The sequence below is a fragment of the Plutella xylostella genome, chromosome 6 (genome assembly GCF_932276165.1).
Source record: "Plutella xylostella chromosome 6, ilPluXylo3.1, whole genome shotgun sequence".
Taxonomy (NCBI): Eukaryota; Metazoa; Arthropoda; class Insecta; order Lepidoptera; family Plutellidae; genus Plutella; species Plutella xylostella.
Window position 1 is genome coordinate 5033699 of NC_063986.1, and position 20857 is coordinate 5054555.

General features: G+C 36.9%; 2 protein-coding genes across 2 annotated transcripts in view; one reads left to right on the plus strand and one right to left on the minus strand.

The window, feature by feature from the left end:
- Nucleotides 1–570: 570 nt before the first annotated feature.
- Nucleotides 571–7979, minus strand: LOC105382073 (pickpocket protein 19). The gene is made up of 11 exons (XM_048621822.1): nt 7840–7979; nt 7290–7491; nt 6881–6900; nt 6543–6749; nt 6080–6218; nt 5725–5814; nt 5196–5394; nt 4922–4984; nt 4753–4828; nt 3950–4056; nt 571–668 (listed from the first exon to the last, which is right to left on the minus strand). Exons 1-11 carry the CDS (start codon nt 7977–7979, stop codon nt 577–579), a joined length of 1335 nt encoding a protein of 444 aa, XP_048477779.1. The 3' UTR covers nt 571–576.
- A 647-nt stretch (nt 7980–8626) lies between these two features.
- Nucleotides 8627–20857, plus strand: part of LOC105382046 (probable 2-oxoglutarate dehydrogenase E1 component DHKTD1 homolog, mitochondrial) — a 44058-nt gene continuing 31827 nt past the window's right edge. The window contains exons 1-7 of the mRNA XM_048621597.1: nt 8627–8978; nt 10065–10191; nt 11200–11365; nt 11796–12018; nt 12838–12999; nt 16401–16474; nt 16766–16879. Coding sequence (XP_048477554.1) covers nt 8873–8978; nt 10065–10191; nt 11200–11365; nt 11796–12018; nt 12838–12999; nt 16401–16474; nt 16766–16879 — 972 coding nt within the window. The 5' untranslated portion in view covers nt 8627–8872. The remainder of the gene's footprint in view (nt 8979–10064; nt 10192–11199; nt 11366–11795; nt 12019–12837; nt 13000–16400; nt 16475–16765; nt 16880–20857) is intronic.

The following is a 20857-nucleotide window of genomic DNA, read 5'->3' on the forward strand; positions in this document are numbered from 1 at the left end:
ATGTGATTTTCCATGTTGTGTATTCTTGAAGGCGAATAAACTATTTCTTTCTTTCTTTCTTTCTTTCTTTCTTTCTTTAAACCTATGCCATAGCATTATTAGGCTATTCAAGATTTGGTCATACCATTATTAGGCTAAACAATGTTATGCGAAATAACTTTTTACTAAACGAGATTTATGCCATACGATTTTCGGCGTAACGAGACTTTGACCAAACGTTACTATGCAATACGAGATTAGGCAAAAAAATCTTATGCCAAAAAAAGTAGAACCATTTTAAGTTCTTTGCGTAGATAGATAGGTATTGATTGAAAACGCATCTACACATTTGTGAGTAGTGACCACTGATCTAACTACGTAATCGTCCCAACCCTTCCTTCAATGGTAGGAGACCCGTGCCCCAGCAGTGGGGACGTGATGGGTCGGATGATATGAAATACCTCTAAGTACATGGTACTTTCATTTCTCAAATTTAATGCACCTACATCTATTAATTGCTAGTTGAATATATAAAATAATATCAAATAAGGCTACAGCGTGTACTAAACTTACAATTCAATGTGTAAATTCGTTTAATTATTGCCTACGAATACAGAACAGGTAGACTATTTCTAAAATACTCAGCACGGAGGCACCGAAAAATACACCGCCCACCCCACCGATGTCAACTGAAACAAAAATATCATTTTGTTAATATTATTTTTAATCATTTAAATATTTTCTTAAATTTCGTATAAGTAGGTACTTTGTTTTGTTACATTTGCTTATTGAACCTAAATGGATGGAAATTGACTCCTGAAATACAGTTTTATTACTTGTTTACAGGCGCGGATCCACCCATATGGGCAAGATGGGCATGCCCATCACCTAAATGATTTCAATATAATGATTTGTCACTTTCGTAAGGCTGTTTTTACCATTATGTTGTTGATGATGATTTCGGATTATGCTAAATACTTTTTTTCCACCTCAAAAGCCCTTCGGATAGTTGTTAAAGAATAGGTACTAAAACCATAAATTTTAAAATTTTCGGTCATGCCAAGAGTCTGAAATTCGGCTCAAAGCAAATGTGACTATTTACATAAACAACGAGATTAGGTTAATACAAATACTTTTTATGGTACCTACAGTTATTATAAAAACGTGATGATCAATCTATATTATATTATTATCAAATGTTTTTAAAATCTGTTTCTAAAATGTTCTTAAATGGGTAATTCGGTGTCGATGTTTTGTAAGTTGTGTAACTTTTTCATTGCTCGTGATTGTGAATATCTAATGAAATGACAAGAGTTATGTGTATTAATACTCTTGATAGTGTTCTTGAGATTCAGCTGTTTAAAGTTGTAGGGTAATTAACTATTTATAATTAAGGTATAGGATCCTTTACATATTAGAATTTCAATTATTCAATTTTAAATGACCGCGCGTTGAGTTATGGCTGAGGCAAAATTTGAATTAAGTATACCTACTACTATGAGAAGGATCCCAAACAACATACCTAATTATCAAAAATGCAGCGATAAGTACCGCAATTATTGCCATTTAGATATACTTACTTACTGCACTTGTCTTAAGTTAGTTACTAACTATTCCCACTTGCTACGCTTTGCCTTAAAAAATATTCCCGTGGGAATTCTCTAATAAAAAGTAACCTGTATTTAAGTTCAGGGTGTCATTTATCTACATTCGTTTTCTCAACGATTTTAACAACGATTGATCCAGAGGGCTTTTGAGGAGGAAAAATTTAATTTAGCATTACATAATAATACATATAAATGATCACACCTAGGGAATGCAATCTCGATTCCGCGAGATCGAGATTTCACCGAGATCTCGAATAATTTTCTGAGATTCAACCTCAAAGGCCATCAATCTCGAATTTTGACATCTCGTCGAGAACGCGACAAAATGAACCGAGATTTCGAGATCTCGAGATTTTCAGACTGGGTGTGTGGGCGCGTGAAGGGCATACAAAACATGTTATGTGTCACTGAAGTCTGGATTACATATTTTTTGCCTATTTTCCCAAAATTGTTGATTAATAAAAAACATATATTTTTTAATAATATAAAAGAAGAAACTGACTGATTGGGCATCAACGCACAGCCCAAACGGCTCAAGCTACAATCATGAAACTTGGCACGTAGGTTCCTTAGATATTGTAGGTGAGCACTAACAAAGTATTTTCAGAAACTCCACCCTGAAGGGGTAAAATATGGGATGAAAGTTTGCATGAAAGACCTTCAGTTTCAAAGTAGGATCTTCAAATTTTGGATTTAGGCTGCAGATTGAAAAATAATGTACACGTGTCTCGGCGATTCTTATGATTCCACTCCCATAAGGGTAAAAAATAGTAAAAATGGAGATGAGTTGTGGGAAAAAAACTGACTGGGTGGACAGCTAAACCTAGAGACTTGAAATTTACCCCAAATTTCATCGCGAGCAAAGCTAGTTTTTAATAATTCCCGAATCACACCTATTTTGGCGAAATTAAATACTGGCTATTACAATATCAGAAAAGAGGTTATCCGTCAGAGGACTAAGGTTACCGACATAGCTGTAAAAATATGCAAGCTGTCATATCTGCCGAAGAACCGATAACCGTTGGGGTAGACGAGTAATCGGGTGGAGACCACGAACAGGCAAACGCAGTGTGGGACGCCCTCCTGCCCGCTGGACTGACGACCTTAGGCGGGTGGCCGGTAGTGGTTGGCCTATGTCCAGCAGTGGATGATTATTGGCTGATAATGATGATGATGTTTACAATTTACAGATTTTTTTTGACAAAGATAGCAACTTTAGTATATCTGTTAAATCTTGAATAATCTCGATTTCGACATCAAGATCTCAACCCGGATCTCGACGAGATCTCAAACTGGCCAATCTTGATTCAGAAAAAAGACTTGAGGTCTGAAATGGTTAATATCGGTCGGAGAATGCATTTTCTAATCAAAACCAACATAGGTACAAAAAGATCTGCTATTAGTACCTATATACCTCAAGGCGAGGCAAAACCACCTTTTTTTGACTTGCCCATCACCTATTTTGAGGTCTGGATCCGCGCCTGCTTGTTTAGGATTCAGTGCTTACTTACACTGTAACAATTTTATAGCAAATGAATACTTTAAATCCTTAAATACTTCTTCAAACAATTCTTCTGTAGCCATACCCTGTTGAAACGGGTTATTTTATATACTTACGTAAATTATGAAAATATGTTCATATTGATTTCAGATAGCACCTAATGGTTCGTATTGGTTACCCATCCATCATCTTCATGTCATTTTTTGCGTGAATTTGTGATACGATCAAACGGTAGCTCAAGTTTCAGTAACACATTTTCAGATTTCTAAATATAATAATTTTGTAGATTATTACATGGGTTTGATATTCATCAATGTCTCAATGCATTAAGTTCTTAGACTTAGGGCATACAACCTCAACTAAATACTAAGTATTTAATTATATTATGAACTTTACAGTGTCCTAGACTAGACAACGTTTTGGACTTAAAGTTCATGGAAACCTATTTCGCTTATATCTAGCAACACTTAGTGCTTCGCCTAGAGAATCTAATTTATCCAAAGAGTTCAGAGGAACTTGGAATAGACTGTATTTTATAAAGTTAATGGCGAAAGTTGGTGCTGGGCGTGATTCAATTCCGGTTCAAATATTTCCACTTCCGTTTACGCCTGTGGGCGGTCGCTTCTGTGAGATGGCGAAAGAAAAAATAGAGCCTAATACAGTTTGATGTTCGGTCTTAGTAATTTCCGCTTCTTCTTCTTGGCTTATTACAGAAACACGTGAACGCTATAGGATGAAGACAAAATATCACGTGAAAGTGAAAGCGTATTACACAACAATTTACAAGTAATCGTAGGATTATAAAGAGTATACCAGTTAGTGGATCGTTACATGATGATGATACCATAAAAGCTAGACTTACCCACAAAACTGAGCATATCTCTGATGGCGTGTCTCCGGACCCTCAGAGTAGGAAGTTCAGCGAGGAGGACCTTGTTCATAGATGGAAGATTCTCTTTCGGCCCGCGGCTAATGGAAACAAACATTATTGTTAATAACCTACATACAGTAAAAGAATTATGAATGAGTATGATAATATAGAGATTTTAATACATATATCACGACCAAGTGTAGACAGACGAAGCTTTGGATACCATCCAGGTTCTTTGAACGCTCTTGGACAGGTAGGAAGAGTGTTGTGGCGCTTTTTACTAAGTACATATTTTAATAGCAGTTACGACTACTGGTCGATAATAATTATGAATACCATAAGTACCTTCTTGTATGTGTAGTCACAAGAATATGTGGTAATCATAAATATCTAATACAATACGAGTATAACAAGATATTAATACGTTCATACCCATAATCTCGTAACCGGCGAAATGAAATTGCGCGGTCGCTCATGAGAATTTTATTAGATTCGGTTGTCTCTTCAACTTTATGTCTTGTTTACCTCTTATAAGATTATATAAGTATTTCACTTTCTCTTATGTTTTCTTTATGTTTAATCCTTAATTGCCCAAATATAAAAAGAATATAAGTAAACACAAGGACCATTTTCTATCATCCAATCTACAGGAGGTATAGAAAAACCAGTATACTTCAGTACTTATATTTAATTTTATTACTAGAACGTTTTATTTTATTCTATTACAATTATTTAAAGATTGGGGTATTTTATTGGAATCCTTTTCTAGATACAAATATGTTATGCATACTTACTTGTAGAACCTGTGCATGACTTTGTAAGTAACTTCGTCACACGCCATTGGGCAGAAACAAGTGAAGTTCGTTGAATCTAAGAAAACATATTACTATGCTAATACAGGTAATTTATAAAATACTTATGTACTTATATTATATTTCACACATATTTAGTAAGTGTATTTACCTAAATGATTCTTCTTTATCGTAAGGCATGCAAGCCCATCGACATCACAAGTTCTCACACCAACTGAAAGAGATATTCATATATTATTATATTAATTCCTTACTTACATCAAAATCAGAGGGAAGGCTGAATTTGTTATGTTTAAACGTTTTTTTTTATTTTGAGAGGACGAGCCACAAACTTTCTAAACTACATTCCATTTTAACTTATTATAAGAAAACTTTCAATTGCTAACATAACCAAAATTTAATAGCCCACTAGACCCATAACTCACCCATCTTCGGCTCAAAATGATGTGTACAATTACACAGCTGCACTTGCGCCATGGCCCGGCAGTACCAGATGCAGGCGTCGTACTTGTATCTGTGGAAAGGCCAGTATTCGGCCGCCGGGGGCACCTCCCAGCTCATGAAGCAGCCGCGCAGCTCCGGCGGAATCGCTTGGACGGATATGTCGCTTACTGTTGACTCTGCCTATGGAATTAAAATCCATTTAAGTATAACAAAAATCACAACTTAGAACAATACAATTACAGTTTATTTGCACCAAGAACAAAAAATACAAAAACAAAAAATAAAAATATAACAGTACAAAAAGGCGGCCTTATTGATTACAGCAATCTCGACTTAAAGTAATGCCCAATTAAAGTATGGCTTGCAGCGGCAGCGGCAGCGCTGTGGTTGAGCAATACTCAATCATTTATTGTATCCATAAGTTTTACAGTTGAGCAGGGGTTGATTTCAAGCAAATACATAGGTACATAAGTAATTATAGAAAGAGGGCTATGGACTATAAGTACTCACTTTCAAGACTAGAGTGACATTGGCGTCCAGTGGAACGGAGTACATTTCAGAGTATGTAGTAACCACATCACTAGGAGAATGGGCCCTCATCTGTTGAATAACATTAGTGGGTGAATATCTAGTCGGCATATCATCTTCTCAGGTATCATAACGGCTAAAAAGGAGTACACACACAAGACGTAAGTTATATTCCATCGCAGGACATGGAGCTTGTAGGAGGTCTATTCTCATTATCTCTAAGGTGTGCTGCGGTGGGGATATCACACAACACAAACATTTAACACCCAATGCCAGAGTCTCTAACCACTGCCACATCCAATCGTTAAAAACTTAGTAAGTATAGGTAACTATATACCAGGATGGCTTGAGTAGCTGAAAACTGCAGAGTTTTCAAGCCGGTGTGTCGGTTGAGCTTGATGACGTCGAGGGCGCCGCGCGCGAGCCGCGAGTTGAACGCGAAGCACGTGCCGTACTCCGTCTCTACTGGCAGGAACCTGGAAACCATTATGGTAATAAGTAATAACATGCCCAGTTTTGGTAAGAACTAGGGGAATAAAATGATAAGTTTTTAGGACATAAGCAGGTAGGTAGTTAGGAAACAGTTAATCAAACAGATCAGATGGGCCATTAATACATTATTTTCAGTCCAGCTCTACATACATACACATACATGTACTATCATATCAATATGTTGCAATCTCTTGCCACCTGGTCGTGATGTCACCTATAAAAGGAGAGCCTTCGATACTGGATTACTGGATTCATTCGGCGTCGAGAATTTAGTTTGAGTTATACTTATCCTATTCCTTCCTTCTCACCTGTCACAGCACGGGAACGCCTCCTCCCCCCACCAGCACTGCGGCTCGAAGATCTCGTCACAAGTCATGCGGATGTCACTGACGGTGGCCTGGATGTCCCGGACGCAGGTCACGTTGTAGGTACACTTGGTGCACTGGGCGCAGAACCCGGACTGCCAGTAGCCGACGTCCTCGTAGAACTGCTTGAGCTGAGCGGTAATGTTCTTTCTGGAATTTGGGTAGAAGGATTGTTTGTGGTAAGGCATAATAAGAATTTGAAATGCAATATCAATATAAGTACCTAATATGTGCTTTGCAACAAGTGCTGTTTGTATTTTATGGTGAATCTGGACGTCTACGCATTAAGCGTCTTAGCAGGCTGTGGTAAGATACGAGTATGATAGTTAACGGTCTCTAAAAGCCATGGAGACCGACATTTTCTTTAGAAGCGATATACCAGGTTCTCAAAACACTAGATTCTGAATTCATGTAACAAGACTTTTTATGATGCACCGATAATTTTGACGTATGTGTTGAACAATAAATTTTTTGATTTTTTTTTTTAATTTTTTTTTGATAATCATTCTTCTCCCTATATCAAATGACATAGGTACGTCCAAATACTCTTAATTCATTGAAAAATCGCTTTACGCGATAATACCGCCATTTTTGTACATAATGTTTTAGTATTTAAGTTATGTAAGTTTATTTTATGTGTGTGTAACTACAAATAAAGAATATTCTAAGTATCTTTCTATCTATCACTTACTCAGCCAAATGCTTAATAATCCTGTTCTTGACATTCTTGTTGCTCTCGCAGACCGTGACGGCCGGGAAGGGCGTGTCCCAGTCCAGGTAGGTGGTCTCCACGGAGAAGGACACGGCGCCGGCGGAGAACATCGTCAGCACGGAGACCAGCACCATGGAGGCTCCGTAGCCGCAGAGGAGGAGCATTAGAAGCCAGAACAGCCTGAAGAATGAGGGGAGTTTGTGGGAGAAATTTAAAAACGAGATTATAATTATATGCTTGGCCCTACAGAGCACCTATCTCAGCTATTGCAACACCCAGGCTTGCTGCTTCAGTTGGCTCGAGAGCTGGGCTGGCTAAAGCTAAAAGTTCAACGTACTTCGCTACCTCTCAGTTTAGAATAGGAAGTAGTAAATGTGAACCTAAAGGTCTTAGCTCAAAGATGCTCAAGTTGATCTTGAACTGGTAACACTTCTTGGCGATTTTTGACCAATGGTTGAGGTAACTACGGATAGCATAAAAAACTGGCCTGTATTTTTTTGCAATATCAAATTTTAACGTACACCTTACCTAGTAACAAACGGGATGTATGTAGTGGAGAACACGTATCCGACTCCATGCAAGCAGCTCTTGTCGCCGAAATCGTTCAGTTTGTTTATGACTTTCTTACACAAATATCTCCAAATAGAATCAGACTCTACTTTAGCCATTTTGTATTACTTTAGCAACAACAACAAAAAAATGAGTATCAACTTAATGAAATTAAATAAATTTCCTTAAATAATATATTGAAGTATTTATGAAACTACTAATAAGTAAGCACATATTTTATGTGTTCGTACTTAATTATATAATAAAAAATGGTTTATACGTTTTTCTGGTATCTTTCTAGAGACTCTTAGTGATATAAGAGCAAACACAAATAATACTTTCATTAAAAAATCCACAATAAATAAAGATAAAAATTACTAAAATATTAGTGAATTGTAATTAAAGACTTTTAAGTCGCCATTATTTTACCATGCTTAATGCATAAACTGTGTTAAAATAAGTGAGATAATGGATATAATTATAGGTTCAATAATTATTTAATTATTGTGCATAACATTAACAATATCTCACGAACTGTTTATACAAATCACGTAATATAGGTAGGGATCAACCTGAACAAAATTTAGGTAGATCGTGGTAGTGGGTAACATGTAAGTGTGGTTGGTATTTAATTAAGTAGTAATTAGTCAATTACACATTATCTTAATACAATTTTTATCTGCCGTTGCTATGTCAGTGAAATTTGAAATATCATTTTTAATGATAACGTTTATCTGAATCATACAGTAACACAATCAGCGTTCATATTGTTGTAAACAAGTCTTGTTCAATTATCAAGAATGTGTATGTGTGCGTGTTGCGTAGGCGCATAATTCCCAGTGTATTTTCGACTTCGTTATCGATCAGTAAGACGGCCAGCTGTTCTCTTTAAAAAAAAAACATACCGAGTTGACATTCAACTTGGGTGTTTAAAAACAAAAGAGTGTGTGATGAAATAAGTTTTCTGAGTTTTCTAGTGTTTGATATAAGTGGGTGTGTGTGAAAAAGAACTATGTATGCTATAAGGAGTGTGCGAGTGAGACAGCTAGCTAAATGGAAGGAGTACCACTCTGGACTGGGTGTGTTCGGACATCGGCCTCAGACGACTGTTGACAGTGGTAAGGCCATTACGATGTTAGTAGGCCAATGGACTGTACTTAGTTTAAATGAAAGCATAAATGAAGAGTCCAAAAATGCTAACTTTGCAAAGGGTGATGGGAAGTTTCAATACACAGGGACTTTTCATTTAAAATTTTAATTTCTATTGGTCGTTAGCTGTATTGACCCACTGACGGAATTTCTCTCGGCACCGGAAATAATAAACAACCAATGTTTCAAAATGCCATTCGAACTCGACTTTCAATTTGAAACTTTAATTGAAACACTGAAATCCGATATTTTAAATTCGTAATAGAACCTCAAATTGCCAAGTTCTTGTAGCTAAAATTTACTTTGTTGAGGTTCATGTTTAGTTCTACAGGATCGATCTACGTGAATATAATTTTAAATTCAATCAACCAACGTATCTCTGATACGTTCGGGGCACTCTGTGTAGGCAGCGACTGAAACTAATCTGAAAGAAATCCTTTTATCACCGACAAACGGTAGGCTTTGCGTTTGTCACCGAAAGAAGTTTCTACAGTAAAGAAGTTTATACCTAATGAAAATGATAATAATGTATAATAAAATTGGTATAACGTATTTAATAAAGTAAGTTAAATCGGAATCGGTTCCTTCTTATAGGTACAGGTGTAAAAGGTTTCAGTTAAAATAATTTCAAAGATAGGTACGTTTAGATAGGTAGGTACTTCTAGTTCAGTGACTGGTTCACGGGCAAGATCAGATTGTTATCGTATGATCTTTCCAGGCGAATATCCTTCAGTTGAATTAATAGTTTTTCCAGTCTGCTGCGTTTGAACGCCGAAACCAAAGCTTTCTTTTTTGCCAGATATTAAAAATACAAGTTACGAATACGATGCGTATTCAACCATTACTTTTATACTTAACTAACTTTAACTTACTTAAAAAAAGCAGTTCACGTGGCCATCAACCAATATTGCTCCTGAAAGCATTTAAAGGGATGTTTGACACAGTCCAAGAAGTGAAAGCATTGATACACAAATACTTGTATACCTATATGATTCTAAAGGCCATTCGAACACCGATCCTTTCATTTTAACATCTTATCAAACGTTTATCTCCAGATACCCCCAGAGACGTGCTATCGCTACGCAACGAGCACAGCCGCGCGCAGCGACTAGTCGAGGCGTACCGCACTCACGGACACAAGCGAGCCACCATCGACAATGTGGACTACAGACAAGGAAGCAGGCGAGTGTTCAGTGGGTTTAACGTCACAGCACACATAAACGTAACGTAAACGGATGGTGACCGTATCACCTTTCACCCGAGCTTGTCCCAAGAGAATACTGAACGGCTCGAGTTGATACGATTACGATCCCTTTTCGAGTTGATATTGTGTGCTGTGACCTTAATACTAAAGGTACAAAATTATTAGCAAAAGCATCTCTACAGTTATTTTGTCCTTAGTCTCCCTAATCCAGATCTATCTAAGGCAAGCAAGGTCAGGACCAGCATCATGAATTCACGATACGCATGCCTGATAGTGGTCCCATATTTTATCATTAGTTAAGATTATCCCCAAGCAAAAATAAGGGTACCTGTAACCGTTATTTATTTAGGACCGCATGTCTATTTATAAACACTGTACTAGTATCGAGCTGGACTGGATTATCTGGATATACTTATGTAGATAATAATGAATAATGTGCTTCGAATTCGTAATTAACAGTACAAACAGTTATTTTGTGTTGTATTGTGTGACAAACTAAATTCAGAAAAGCAATTAAATTATAAAGCGACGGCTTTGATTCCTATTGTCGAAAATGATGACACAAAGAGGAAAGGAAGGCTGTTTTATAGGAGGGTAGTGATTTTCCTTTGTCATCCATCAGAACAAAGGTCTGTAGGAAAGTTATTTTTTTATTGGACGGTTTTAGGGCACTTCTTATTGTTACTCGCGTAAGAAGTGACAAAAATAACGAGGCGTTAAACTTATATATCACTTGACTTATCCATTACAAATACGAGAAGGTACCGTATACAATAGTATACATAGGGGAAATATATTTTCACAATGTTTTTCGCTACACTTCTTATGGTAAGGTAGAAAATAAAACATTGCAGTGATAAATTTTAGATTAGTACTGATTGAATTAATGTCTTGGAACCTGTGTCGTGTATGTTGTGATTTAGGTCTGAATAAATTAAAATGAAATTAATTTAAACTTGAATATTAACGACTTTTTCACCTTTCAGAGAAGTGAAAGAGCTGGAAACATCCAGGTATGGCCTATCTCCACAAGACGTTGTGGACTTAGGCCTGCTCTACGGCCGGAGCGGGAAGGAACCTGTGCAAAATTTAGTCCAAGAGCTAGAAGACATATACTGTGGCCCGATCTCATATGAATATAGCTATTTAGAAGTAAGTTTCAGTTTATATACACCCTTATTATTAAGTAATTACTTAGCCTTTTTCCTGCGAGCCTCGAGTTAAAAGGTCCTGTAAGAATTAAAGATAAAAGCTTTGCTGCTGACACACAGAGAGTAGACATTTTAAATCCATTAGTAACTTCATGTAACAAACCAAAAATCATAAAAAAATATTTTTCATGCAATCAGTATAAAAAATCAATTTACATATAGTATTTGCTGGCACAAACATTAAAGTACATTAAGTACTATCTACAATATGTTATGGTACGGAACACTTGGTGCGTGAGTCCGACTCGCACTTGGCCGGTCTTTTTATAATCCCTCTATGCCTAACTCCTAACCTAACCTAACCCTATGCTTACACCAGTAAATGTCTGTACAACCACATCCTACAGCACTAATTCCACAACCATTTCTAGACTGAAGCAGAACGAGAATGGTTCGCGCGTCGCGTAGAAACCACATCCGAGTCGGACAAATTAGACAAAGACCGGAAAATACAAATAGCCAAGGAGTTGTTGCACTCACAGACGTGGGACAAGTTCCTGGCCACCAAGTTCCCCACGGTCAAGAGATACTGTGGGGAGGGGGCCGAGTCTCTGCTGACGTTCTTTTCCTCTCTGTTCCGGCTTTCTACGGAAGGTAAGTGTTTTCTCATTACATTAGCGAACAGTGAAAAAGTTACACTTACAATATGTCGACATTAAATGAGACTTTTTTTTAATTAGTAATAGTCTGATGAGTTCTGATGCTCTGTTATACTATGGATCTTGTTATCTGAAAATAAATGTATTATTATTATTATTATACTATATGTAGTGCAATATTGCATACGGCGTCATTAAACTTGCATTTTCCGTTTAGGAGTAATTTGGTGCTAGTGTCCGTGGTACTTTTCCATTGCTTGCGAGTGTATTTATATACTGTAGGTACCTAATATAAAAAAATATGATTTCCCGAAAATAACATAAAAAAACTGTTACCAACTTCTTTTATAGAAATAACATAAGAAACTAAAGTCCTAACGTTACAATTTAAGGATATTGGGCACCGGCAACTTTCCGTTTTCATCGCCGAAGTGTCGGAAAACTCCTGAATTACGAAGTTATCGAGTAAATTTCATTAGCAAACCATCGGGGGCCCCCCCCCCCCCCCCGGTTCACGCGTCACTTTGTTTCATTAGCTAACAGTTGACGCTCATTTAAAATATAGAGTTCATTAATTTAGTTAATGTTTATGCAGGAATAGGAAATAATACTTGCTGCTAGGATAGGCACAGATTTAATTTGGTTTGTTGATGGTTGGTTGAAACGTTTGTTGATGTGGACAAAACGTATACTTACAACCCCCTCCTCAGATTAGATTACCTTATGTAAGTTATCACTATCTTACTTAGGTTAGGTGAAAAACCTACTCAGCCCTACAGTTATTTCCATAAACTAATTCACCGTCACCTTCCAGACTCAGTGGAACACCTGGTGGTAGGGATGGCGCACCGTGGCAAGCTGAACGCGCTCACCGGGGTGCTGCAGTGCCGCCCCGCCAGGATCTTCCACAAGTTCAGCGGCAACCCTGAGTTCCCCGAGGAGGCTAATTCTACGTGCGACATCTCTACTCACTTTAGTAAGTCTTATGGAGAGTTGCAGAAACGAACTAAAGCTAATGTCGTCATTATCCATATAATGTCAAAGCAAAGCAGCAATAGATTTAAATCCGACATTGCAGAGCTTAAAGTTGCTTTGTACAACTCAGCGTTAAAGAAGTTTATCATTTTTTTAGTTTGTGAAATCCACATGGTTGCGAGAGGGGATTTTAAAAACTGAGAGTTAACTTATAACTATTTTTCTCTGCATCATTAGGTTTTATACATTTCGCAAACTTTTAAAAACTTTATTCAATGCCTCATACTTAAAGCTTTCAAGCTCTTGGGCTCAACGATTTCAGTCTTCCAAGAAAGTAAATATTCAACTCGTTGCTAACTAGTGTTTAAAAGAAACTGAAATTTGACAGATTTTGTAGCGTTTGACAGCGCTAAACATCTGTTAATTATACAGTCTAAGTTTTTGTGGTAAGGCCCAATGTGTTTTGTGATTCTCGTTAACATTAACTTTATTTCCATGGAAAATGAAGCTCGAGAAAAATTTTCTGCCTTGGTAGATATCAGGTAGATACCACACATATAGATATAACTACAGTTGGCTGCAAAGAAACCTGACCCATCAGTGGCAATGTCACTCTAAGAGGGGTTAGGTGTCTGTGCAGGCCACTGTACATATTCATGTGAATATTCATTACCTACGTGTCTATAAATCGTGGCAAGCGTGCGGACTAAAAGCTTTTGTCTGTTCTGGCGTGAAGCATATATTTTACATGAGTGATTTTAAAAATACGAGTATGCACGGAAAAACGAAACCATTTCGATTGATTGAAGTAAAAGTATATACAGAATAAACCTATGTACAGATTTTATTTAGGTACTTATTATTTAATATGCTGGTCTTTACTCTAAGAAAAAAGAGATAGTACCTATGTCATATGCATATCACTTCTTTACACCTATATCTATAAGTACCTAAAAGAAGTGTATATACACTCGCGAGCAACCAAATCGACTCAAGCCTTGACGGCGCAAACATACATTAATACAAGTAAAATTATGAATAGAAATAATAAAAATGATATGTCATTTAAAAGCTTAAGATGTCAGCTTTAATTTGATATCATTATTATTGAAATCCATTCATCATTTTTGAAATAAATGATGTCTGAACGCAATTGTAGGAAAAACGGGAATTTAGGAAAAAAGGGTATGGGTATCGTATTATACAAATTAAACAAAAAATGTTAAGATAAAAATTTATTTATTTAAATCAATACTTTGTATTGCCCCCTCTTGCCCTAATTACAGCCTGCAGCCTGTTTCTCATAGACCTTATCAACTTTTTGACAGTTTCCTGAGGAATGCCGTCCCACTCCTCTAATAAAGCTGTCTTCAGCTCGTCCACGCTTGCAGGGACTGGATTCCTGGCCCGAACTCTTCTTTTGAGCTCGTCCCATAAGTGTTCGATGGGATTCAGGTCAGGACTGAGCGCAGGCCAGTCCATCGTGCGCAATTCCTTCTCTCTCAGAAACTGCCGACTGACTCGTGCCGTGTGGCAGCGGGCATTGTCGTGCATTAGCACGAAGTCTTCACCGACAAATTCTGCATAGGGCACAACATGACCGAGTAGAATGTCGGTGATGTACCGATCAGCTGTTAACCCGCCTCCTCGGCCGCCTCCAGGCACGAAAACAAGTGCGGTTTTTCCCTCTAGAGAAATACCAGCCCACATCATGCAGGAACCGCCGCCATATGCTACTGTTTCAGCGAAACAACATTGGGCAAATCGTTCCCCCGGACGCCGGTAGACCCGGCCTCTCCTGTCACTGCCATGCAGACACACTCTGCACTCATCAGTAAACAGGACCGACCGCCATTGCGCAATGCTCCAATCGAGATGCTCTCGAGCAAACTGAAGACGCGCTTGTCGGTGGCCTGCAGTCAATTTGGGGCCTGATGCAGGTCTTTTTGGTGTCAAGTTGGCTTCCTTCAAGCGTCTTCTCACTGTCCACTCGCTGACAGCCACTTGTCGTACACGTCTCAGTTCTTGCTGCACATCAACGCCCGTAAGGTGTCGATTGCGCAGCGAGGTTGAGACAATGAAGCGGTCGTCTCTCTCTGAAGTGCAGCGGTGGCGGCCCGTTCTTGGTCTTCGATTGAAGGCACCAGTCTCTTGGAACCGTCTGTATACTCGGGATACAGCAGACTGGCTCAAGTGGAGCTGGGCAGCGACTGCTCGCTGACTTAACCCTTGTTGCAGCAAGGCAACAACTTGAGCAGCTTCTTCTGGTGTGGTATCCATGGGTTTGCGAAAACAAGGAATACAATGCAACGAGATGTGTACCGGTCAACTTGCAACAAGCGACTGATAAGGTACACCGGATGTGGAAAGGTTTTATAGCGGGATCAGGTAGCGCAAGGCGTGGATTCCTAATGAGGTAATTAACACTGACGGGCAATTAAAATGCGTCATTAAATCTGCGCTTAGTTTTTTTTTATGGTATTGATCTTAATTGAAAGCCTAATTCTTCAGCTTTCGAATGACATATCACTTTTATATTTACCATTTATCGTTTTAGGAAAATCAATGTATATGTGCGCCGTGAAGGCTTGAGTCGATTTGGTTGCTCGCGAGTGTAGTACGTTTTAAAAATAATGTATTTTCCAAGTCACTTGCTTGACAAAGCCTGACGTAGTAGTACGAGTACTACTGGCGAGACACTGTAGTCACATCGTTACTGTGCCCTAGCTATCTCGGCATTTGTGTAGGTTCTTGACGGATTTGTACGAGGAAACCATTAGGGCACAGAAAGGAACACTTTAAAGAACGAAATTGACCGATTCTGAAGGAAAATACTACCATTCCTAGTAAATATTTGATATGTGCCATAAACTTCAGGTTTGTGGCGCTGCTTACGAGAGACCTATGTATGATGATGATAAGGAGATTTGCTTATTGATAATTTAATTAATAAAGTAATCTACGTACCTATTTGTTTTGTTTATAAATTTGCACCTTTCAATACTGAGTCAACCACAAACATAAGATTGAGTGCGTAGATATTAGCAGGTACTGTGGAAATAGGCCCATCAACTCTACATTTTAACATATAATAATATTATTATAGCTAATAGGTACACTGCATTATTATTATGCCCGCGCCCTTACTTTTTCTGGCTTCAGAAAGAGCACGAAAATCAGGTCAAGATCTCCATATAGCTTGTAATTTTATATGGCCAAGTAAAGGGTTCTCTCTTTTCTCTTTTTACAAAACACAGCTTGTTTCCCTAATTATTTTTATGCGTTAAAAACATTAATTTCTCCCGCGCTTTGAATAATTTCAGCCCGGGCTAATGCGAAGCTTTGTGTAATTGTGTTTTTAAGTTATTTCGTTTTTAACTTTGTTTTTATTTAATTTTTCAGGTGTTTCGGAGGATATAAAAGTGAATAATAAAACTGTTCGTGTTTCCCTTTTAAATAATCCCTCGCACCTTGAAGTAAGTTTTTTTTTCGTATTACAGATATTTGGTATTAACGTTAATTTTGTTTTAGTCAGTGAGGGTTAACGTTAATAGTCTTAAACATACATACCTACTTACTTCCTTAATAATGAATACTTACCTATTTAATAATTTGCTTTGAATAAAATTAAATCGATAAGGATAGGTACTTATAAAACTATAGATTTTACCTATCTACAAAGATGAAGGTTAAATAGAGACAGTATGTTGAAATGTAGGTAAGAAAATCTTAATATTCTACTTACTTATTAAAAAAATGAATTTCAGGTCTCTTCCCCGGTATCCATGGGCAAGACCCGAGCGAAACAACTACAAATAAAAGAAGGTGATTACTCCCCAGACGGATCCTCCAGAATGGGCGACAAGATTGTTAATGTTCAGGTAATTTTTAAATTGCTTATCTCTCTTGTTTAATTAGATTTACCTATTAAAATAGAGCGGTGGTAGCTCTATCGGGTAAGCGGCCGCTTCTCACGCCAGAGATGCGGGTTCGAATCGCGGAGCTGACATGTACCAATGAGTTCTTTGAATTTAAGTACAATTTATACGATCGCTCTTACGGTGAAGGAAAACATCGAGACATATATAGATACATAGATATATACATACATATATACATACATAGACATATATATATACATATATACATACATACATATCTAGATTTAGCACATCTATAGATATTATGTGAACCCACCAACCCGCTGTGGACCAGCGCTGTGGGAAATGGTCCAAGCTTGGGAAGGCAGTTTAGACCTTGGGGATATGCACAAAGGTTCCACTCGAGAGAGTCAGGTGCATGTACTTACACCCCCACAGAGAATAGAATAGAATAGATGTGTTAAAACAGGTAATGAAAGAAAAAATATATATTATTGAACCGTGCAGTTCACGTAAACACGTTTAAGCTAAGTTAAGCTATTCTATTCTATTCTATTCTCTGTGGGGGTGTAAGTACCTGCACCTGGCTCTCTCGAGTGGAACCTTTGTGCATATCCCCAAGGTCTAAACTGCCTTTCTAAGCTTGGACCATTTCCCACCACGCTGGTCCACTGCGGGTTGGTGGGTTCACATATCTAGATGTGCTAAATCTAGATATGCAGGTTTCCTCACGATGTTTTCCTTCACCGTAAGAGCGATGGTATACATTGTACTTAAGTTAAAAGAACTCATTGGTACATGTCAGGGCCGGGATTCGAACCCGCATCTCTTGCGTGAGAAGCGGGCGCTTACCCGACTGAGCTACCACCGCTCTGTTAAGTTAAGCTAATTAATTTTAAAAACACATTCATAATTACGCACGACACGGGGTATTAAAATATAATCTTATTATTTTCCAATATTATATTAACTCTCCTATAACTTAGTTACATCTCCACGGAAAACCACAGCAACTAAGAACAAATGAGCAAACGTTAAATACAAAGCAACGTAGTTATTAACCAACCTAATTAAAAAGCTCTGCCACAAGCGGAAGTTCCTTCCATTATTCCTATTACAGCGGACTGTTCTAGTTTGTTACCTGTTGTGTGTTGTGTTACTTGCAGCAATAATTATTCCTGTGTTGGGTTGAGCTGGGATTTAGCCAAATAAATGGGAATGTTTATCAAGTCATGTTATAACTAAAGATTTGGTAAGCAGTGGCTATCGTTATATTTGATGTATCTACATCCAATCAACTAAGTTAAAAGAATAATGAATTTGACATCTTCGATAAAAGCACTGGTAAAATTAAAACATTCCTTAAGAAAGTCCTATAATATTGTATAATTTTTTTGTGTCTAATTTATAACTTTTAGTTCATATCAACTTTTAGTTTATATCAACATAGCATAAAGCTCTGCTTCTATTAATTTCGTAATATGTTTGTGTCTACACGCCTTTTGGGTTATATCTAGAAAAGTATTTAGAATTAAGTTACATATTTAAAATTGATGTTAACCTGTTGTGTAAATCTTAAAATAAAATACATTAAAATAAAGTTCTAACCTAGCTACTAATTGTTATAGCATAATTATATTATACGCAGTAAAAACTCATAAAACTGTATTTTTTTCTGTACTGAGGTTAAAAATATATCAAGCGGTAAACATTTATAGACTCCCTGAACATCAATTCAGTTACGAGTAAAGTCATTTCCCGCTAAGTCAGTAGATAACTAAGTTTACGCTGAGTCCGGTTCTATAATACTACGCATGGGACAAGTTGGCTTCTAGCTTAGCTAATAAAACGAAACTTTGGTTAGCTTTGCAACTTAGAACGACTTACTATCTACTCAGTAGCTAGGACATACCTAGTTACCTACTATGCAAATAAATAGTGTAATAGGAACTGTAGTTACAGGAAATAGAATAATGAAGCACAACAATGCATTATTTGGAACAGAAACACCAAAGTATATTGGGGCAGCAATTATTCTTTGCAATTTTTTACACACCGACGTAGTACCATAGAATAACAAGTACTTATTCTATGGTAGTATGTACCTATGTCTTATTATTTTTCATTTAGGGCTACCTTAAATGCCGTTACCTTTTGCATAGTTAGCGTTGTTAGACTAAGGCTAAGAAGAAGAGGAATACTTATACATTTAACATACAATTCAAGACGACAAGAAATTTAAGTTCATGCCATTTGCACAAAACTTTAGTTCAACCTAAGCACTACTGCAGTCGAAACTATTATAATGATGTAGTTCGGAATGACGCAGCAGATATAAATCTAGACTATGCAACTCGTCTCGTTATAACTTAGTCATTCGTAGGTAAGTATTCGGAAAGTACACTAACGGGCAATGAAAAAGTTCCAGCTAGAAAAGCACCAAAAACCATGTGGAAAAAGCTAGATTATTGATGCCGTCTGCACTATTGAACTACATTTAAAAGCTCACCAGAATATCACCAACTAAAAACAAAAACATTTTGTTCCAATTTCCTATAAAAAGTTTTTAAAAAATTTGGATATAAGGTAACGGGTCCATATTCCGAGGTAAATAACAACATTTGAAAGTAAGTAAGAAAAATAAGCATTTGTAACCATCAATATTGATGTGAAATATTGTCTTCTGTAAGAATATACGTTAAATTTTATATTTCTTAACACAGATTCATTGATAACACATTAATTATACTTAAAAAAATATAATTTATTACACATGTCGATTTGCCCTTATACCGAGGTAGGATTATGGTTTCTTCCATATACCGAGGTAGCCTGTTCCATATTCCGAGTTAGTCCTGTCAGTGGCTCCATGAGTGTGGCCATGAACATAAGGAAATTACAATCTAAAATATCGATATACTTTTTTAACCCTAAAGTACTCCAAATAAATTTAATTATTCTAAATAGTAGTTGAAAATAATGAAAAGAATTAAATACTCTCCATTTATATTGGTTTTCGTGATAATTTCTATTATTTATGTAACATTTTCATAATTCATTATTGCAACTGGTAACATTGGCTAGAAAAAATATTCATAATGCTTCTATGATGTTCTATGGACTTTTCCAAGCGATTAAAAAAAAATAGAGTAGAGATGGGGTAAATTGATGAAATAGTGACAGTAATCGAATATAATCGATTATTGAACTCGAATGATTTAAACATTTTTTACTATAGTTTTTATCTAAGTAAGGTCTAAAATTTTTCCACGATATTTTATGTTCTTACTTAAATGTTTAAAAGTTGATGATACGTAATAAAAGTAGATGTGTAAGGGATGAGGAAAAGTATCGAATACTTACAAAAGCCAAATACCTTATCAGTACTAATTTCCGATGAGTACCTAATGTATTTACCATAAACGAATATGATTATAATAAAAGTATCTACCCAGGAATCGATCCAGCATCGATTATTTTTTCATTCAAGCATAGGTCGGAAGCAAGGAACATTGCACTAGGTACATCTCTATGGCGCATGCGCGCTGGACTGGAGGCGCGCCGGCGCCATGTTCAATTTTCCGCCGAAAAGTTTGCCGCTATTCTTTGAAAGTATTTTTGTTAAGTCTTTACATTAGAAAACAAACATCTTTTATTAAATTATTATGTTTGTATTTGCAATATGCAATTGGAAAATCGATAAGGTAAGCTTGTGTGCGAATTATTTTAGGAAATTACGTAAAATGGAAATATTTTTATGTTTTTATCAGTAATTTGGCATCAGTTTAGTTACTAACCTAGGTTTTTGTTCTAGCGTTTTCGTTTCTAAACTCACTAAGTTTTGTGAAAATGGGTACCAACTTATAAGGATAAGCTTAATTCTGTCAACTATCCATACAATTTACCTACTTACTTTATTTTTCAGTGACAACAACAAGAAAATGAAAAAATCAACCAGACCCCTAAACCAAACATGAA

Bases quoted from the DNA above. Each gene is read 5' to 3' on its own strand.
- LOC105382073 (XM_048621822.1), bottom strand. From the start codon at position 7,979: ATGGCTAAAGTAGAGTCTGATTCTATTTGGAGATATTTGTGTAAGAAA. The intron at 6,750-6,880 runs GTAGACGTCCAG...CCCAAATTCCAG, and splicing joins CCTGCTAAGACGCTTAATGC to AAAGAACATTACCGCTCAGC. The intron at 6,219-6,542 runs GTGAGAAGGAAG...AATGGTTTCCAG, and splicing joins GCGTTCCCGTGCTGTGACAG to GTTCCTGCCAGTAGAGACGG.